The 5,516-nt window shown below is 43.9% G+C and overlaps 2 protein-coding genes across 2 annotated transcripts in view; one reads left to right on the forward strand and one right to left on the reverse strand.

The window, feature by feature from the left end:
• LOC118330171 (nuclear factor of activated T-cells, cytoplasmic 3-like) overlaps nt 1-3,268 on the forward strand; it is a gene marked incomplete in the record, with an annotated part of 16,661 nt that extends 13,393 nt beyond the window's left edge. The window contains 1 exon segment of the mRNA XM_035664620.1: nt 2,550-3,268. Coding sequence (XP_035520513.1) covers nt 2,550-2,686 — 137 coding nt within the window.
• A 365-nt stretch (nt 3,269-3,633) lies between these two features.
• Nucleotides 3,634-4,380, reverse strand: pdcd2l (programmed cell death 2-like; the record flags this gene model as incomplete). Its single annotated transcript, XM_035664621.1, is given in 1 exon segment — nt 3,634-4,380. A coding segment is annotated over 1 exon segment (578 nt), but the record flags the coding sequence as incomplete, so codon positions are not given.
• Between the last annotated feature and the right edge of the window lie 1,136 nt (nt 4,381-5,516).

Below are 5,516 nucleotides of genomic sequence, written 5' to 3' on the forward strand. Positions count from 1 at the left end.
TGCACAACCACCTGTAGAATATGACACTTTGGTTGTTTTTATTATTAACTCTTTAGGTGTTCAGGATTCTTGAGTGGACCCGAACCGAACGGAGCCGGTTCCGATAAAACGCCGGTAAAACCAGTGAGACTGCGGCGGTTTATCACACTGTCACGTTACTGCTGCTGCCCACTAGTGGTGATAAAGTCTAAAGATGCAGACGGGTTTTCCTTGGGAACCAAAGTGGGCGTGTCTTATGCTACAGGTGGGGGTGCGTTGTGCAGCGCCCTCTGTTGGTGGTTGCACTCTAAAAACTGAACGAAACCGGTTCGAGAACCAGAACTGATTTGGTAGAAAAACACTACAGGTGTTATATTTCCTGTATCTTTCATATTATTTTAACAATAACAGCAGATAAACTGAACGATGAAACCAAACAGTGACTCAATAACTGCAGGAAGTTTGTGTCAAATCAGATTTGGATGTGAATATTGATCAGAGATCATATTTTATACAATTCTCTGTCTGTATTATGTATTTTTATAATTTTTTAACAATCAAACAGACTTAACAGGCTTCTTTTGTGACAGATTCAGTGTGTTTGGTTGTTTCCTACTGCAGGACGAGGCTGTTGATTAGAGACTGAAGCTCTGTCAGTGTAGTGATCAATAATAATACTAATATACAGTGTTCATGTTTATCCTGTTTATTGGGGATTCACAATATGGATTTTAGCCAATATGATGACTGATAATTACCTGTTCCTCGTGGCCGATACCGATAGTTTCATATGCTTGTATTTTAAAAAGAAGTTAATAAGATAACCTGAAGTTTTTACACACCCTGGAGGATCCTGGAGGTCCTGGAGGTCCTGGAGGATCCTGGAGGTCCTAGAGGACCTGCAGGATGCTGGAGGTCCTGGATGTCCTGGAGGGAAGTGCAGGCAGCTGGTGTGGAATGTTTTTATGTGACGAGTTTGAACGTAATCTGTGTGAATGGTTTTTACGATGGTACACGCAGATGAAGTTGTGTTTGACGGGCAGCGTGTTGTGACGAGTGTCGGTTGGTTTCACGAGCTTCAGGTTTCAGTGCGGCGCTATGTATAGACCGAGTGCACAGCAGCTTTACTACTGCTACTACTAATAATAATCATTTCTCAGCTCCACCGAGACCCCGGCCTGCTCACCGTGTCACAAACTGAAGCTCTGAGTATGTCTGTATTAATCAGTGGGTCGGATGTTATTGGTGAAAGCAGTTTCTCTCTTTTACAAACCTGCTGAAGTTCATTAAGAGTCATAGAAAGGTTTTTGGAGAACATGTTTAAACAGTTTGTGTCCAGCTGCTCCCCCCGGTGGACGGACCGGGAGCTGAAACACAGAATCCAGTTTCATATTTCTGAACAAACAAATTATTTCACAATATTTTCTGGTGTTTACGACACAGCGATTTCAACACCAGATTAACATCTACATACATTAAAACCTCTGGTTCCTAACCTTCTTACTTAAAGGAGCCCTTTCTATTATTTATTAAACTGACTCAGTTATTTCATATTATTGAACTCAGTAACTGCAGGAAGTTTGTGTGAAACCAGAGATTTGGAGGAATTTTGAGCAGATTATTTCCAGTTTATGGAACTTTTTGTACAATTATCTGTCTGTATTCTGTATTTTTATAATTTTAACAAACTTAATAACCTTCTTTTTTGTCAAATGAAGTGTTTTCTTGTCCCTGATGCCATTGTTCTGTTAGACAATTTCCTTTACTTGAAATGAACCAAATGCTGAGATATCGGCCTACTGTCAAGTTTTCTAGCACGCTTTGAAATCAAGAAGGCCTCGTGACCCTCTGTGAAGCTTCAGCAACCCCTAGTGGGGGCCCCGACCCCCAGGTTGAGAGCCACTGCTTTAAAAACACTTTAGTGAAAGATTACTCACCCTTTGAGTTTATCCAAAATCGATGTAGGAAGCTAAAGTAAAGCTAGTGTAGAAACATGGCAGACGCGTTTCATTCTAAGGTAACAGAAACACAATGATTCTTATTGTCAGGTGATTTATAGAAAAGTATATAAAAACATACGGTGGATATTATATTTCTGCCCATCGATCCTCCTGAATGTTAAATACTGGAGCTTTATCCTCACTCGTAAGAAATACGACCACATTAAACCCGTCATAAAGTCACTAAAACCACCAACAGGGAACCGGCTCCGAGTTTTTAACCATTTCTGAACATTTCGACCAAAAATAAGTTAAGAAAAAGTTTTTTTAAAAAGTGTGCGTCACCTGAAAACAAGTTTGTTGTGTTTTCGCTACCTTAGAACGAGCGGATCCTCTTCTACAGTAGCCCAGAACGGACAAACCAAACACCGACTCCAGATAGGGAACTTATCTTTCATGCGTTTCGTGGCCATCGTAGTTTGTCCAACACACTCGGGTTGAGAGGGTGATGTGAGGGGGTTGTAATCTGCAACTACACCACTCGATGCCACTAAATCTTTTCAGAGAATCTTTTGTTTCCAACTTTATCAGGTAGAATTTCTCAAACGTTTTTCCTCTTCTGTTTTGCAGTGAACGAGATCATCGACAGAGACATCGGCGGTCTGAGCGGCGGCGCCCAGCCCGACCAGTTCGACCAGTTCCACCAGTACGACTGGGATCACAAGTCCGGCGACGCTGCCTTACCGTTCTGTGGAGGCCCTCAGTAGTCCCGCTGCTTCTTCTTCTTCTACTGTTCGCTTCCTGGACACAAACACGCCGGCGCTCGCGTACGTTTGCACAGAGCGCACCAAGTGCCTGAGAACCAATCAGCAGCCTCCGACGAGCTCGTCTCATCAGGGTTTTTCACGTCACTGTTTCGTCCTCGTCTCTCAGGAAGTTTTTCACTGACGAACCAAAGATTTTTGTAGCTTTTCGTGACCGAATTGGAACAAAAAAAAAAGGGCTGTAAGTGAACGTTAGCAATCAGTAACGTCATTAGAGGCTAAAAGTCGCACACAAACGAGAGAATCCTGTCATTATTTATTGGCTAATTGATTAAGAAATCTATTTTTGATACTCTGGATCAGGTCCAGGATAAACTAAAGTCCTTCAGCTGATTATTTACATTTTTATAGCTTGGTTTTAACTCTGTACGGTTTACATTTCCTTGGCTGAATTACATGAATGCTGTCCGACCTGTTTTGGTGTGAAGCTTCAGACACTGAATGATAGAAATGTATCGTGAGGTTGAAGTAAAAAGAAAAGAAAATGTCGGATGTTCTGTGTTTCTATAAATCATTTTAAAGGAGTGTGAGTTGTGAAAATGATCGATACCAGCGGGAACACGTTCGAGGCACTTTCGGTTCTCGTGGCGGTTCACTACAGAGAGGTCAAAGGTCAGAGCTCGGTCGGGGAAGGAAGTTGAACTTCCAGATATGGTTTGTGGGCAGGTTGGGTCAAAGAACTCACTGAGATTCAGACGAGTTGTAGTCGTCCTCCTCTGATTGGTCGGGTTCAGGCACGAGGAGGCCGGGTTATAAAACATATAAAAACTACATTTTGATGTTTTATTGAGCAGTTTATCGTCATTATTCCTGCTTCAAATCCTTTATTTATACCTGAACTCAGTCGGTCGCAGGAATACGCAGATAAAAGTATAAATTAACACACAGGAAGGAGTTTACTGGGATTTATTAGGAGAGTTTTTGGTAAAATTTGTAGCTGAAAGTGAACTTTTAAATGTTTTGAGACAAACTCTTCAGTCAGTTACTGCGTCTGTAAATCCTCCAGGAGGAAACGGATTCAGGACAATCAGGATCCGACTGATCCTCGACCCTGGTCGCTCATTTAAAGAGCTGCTGGTCCGGGTCTGTCTGAACGAAGCAGAACTCCTCCACAGCGGATCTGGATCCTGTAGTCCAGCAGCTGTTGGCGCAGGTATAAACCAGCACCGTCCCGAACTCCAGCTCCGCCTCGCCGCCGCCGCTCCTCTGCAGCAGGCTGACCAGAGCCGGCATCAGCTGCAGCTCAAACGTCCTGGACCCGCCGCAGTGGCCGCACGCCGAAACCACGTGAGCCATGTTGGACGGCGGCTCGGAGATGAAGAGCGGTTTCCCGCCGCGACAGTACCGCAGGATCTGCTGAGGACACAGCGAGATCTTCTTCATGAACTTGGAGAAGATGGCGTCTCCGTGGCGCGCTTTCGTCTTCTCGTACTTCTCCTGCCCGCCACCGCCACCGTCCTCGCCGCCCTCCAGCTCCGCCACCGCCACTCCCTCTCTCCTCTCGTACTCCTTCAGCAGCTGCTGAGCGTGCCGCAGCTCGTCTTCCTCCCCGGACAGATCCGACTCCTCCACCACGCTGATGAAGAACGGACGGAGGACGGGAACGTCTTCCTGAACCAGACTGAGGTCCTGAAGCCCCTGACAGTCGGCCTCACCCCCCGGCCCGGCTGGCGGAAAAGAAATTAAGCTTACAATTCAACCAAATCCCTTAAAACATTCATTTTAATTCACTTAACGTATAAGACAGAAATAAACTTTATATACTCTTATATCAAAGAAATATCTGTTTTCTATCACCCCCACTCACTTGCCATTATCCCTCTGAAAAATTTATTTTGTCTAGGAGTAAACTTTTCCTTTCCTCCATTTTCGGACCTAAATTCTTCTATTTTCGCGCTTTCAGAACCTTATTTTGAAACAACATAGACGCATTCATTCCTCCTTTACCTGACGACGTTCGACTGAAACGGAAACATAGCAGCTCTTGTTCTAGTTTCAGTCTCCCCAGTTTTTCCTTCTTTGATCTGGCTTTCCAGACACTTGCGGAGACCTAGTTCCTCGTCTGTTAAATCATATAGAATGGTATTATCATCTCAGCCCGTGGTCGACTCTACGCACAGACCCACTGAGACTTTGCGGTTGTTCAGAAGGACAAGCACCTTCAGATCTGTCGACGCGTAGCAATGGTTTCTCCAGGATGAGAAGCCGTTAGGGCAGTTCGAAGTATCTCGATAATCAGAAAAAAAACGTTGCTTTCACCTCTGAAAAAACAAACCAAAATTTTTTTTTCCGAAAAACAGAAACAAAAAAATCCAAAAAAAAACAGAAGAAAACAAAATTCGAAAAACCAGAAAAAATGTATTCCGAAAACCAGAAAGAAAACATTATTCCGAAAAACAGAAAAAAAATTATTCCGCGAAAAACCAAAAAATTATTCCGAAAAACAAAGAACAATTTCAAAAAAATTATCCAGAACCGAGTTTGTGATGCAGCCGTTCCGTAGTTTCTAACTAAAAAGGTCGTTAGCGTTCTAAAGGGTAACGACGAATAAGAGAGAGTAAAATTATACTTTTATATAAAGCGGAGAAAGTTAAATAAAATATAGAACCCCTGTTTCTGGAGCCTGCTCCTTTGAACCTGTCTTGTCTTCATACCACCACTCCTCCTCTCCCTCTCCTCCCTCCTCTTCCTCCTCCTCCCTCCTCCATCCCCAGTCATCCGCGGTGTCACCACCCTCAGTGGCCGCCAGAGAGCCTCCTGAGGCGGGTCGGGC

The sequence above is a fragment of the Morone saxatilis genome, unplaced genomic scaffold (assembly GCF_004916995.1).
Source record: "Morone saxatilis isolate NCDOM2014 unplaced genomic scaffold, NCSU_SB_2.0 Contig2, whole genome shotgun sequence".
Taxonomy (NCBI): domain Eukaryota; kingdom Metazoa; phylum Chordata; class Actinopteri; family Moronidae; genus Morone; species Morone saxatilis.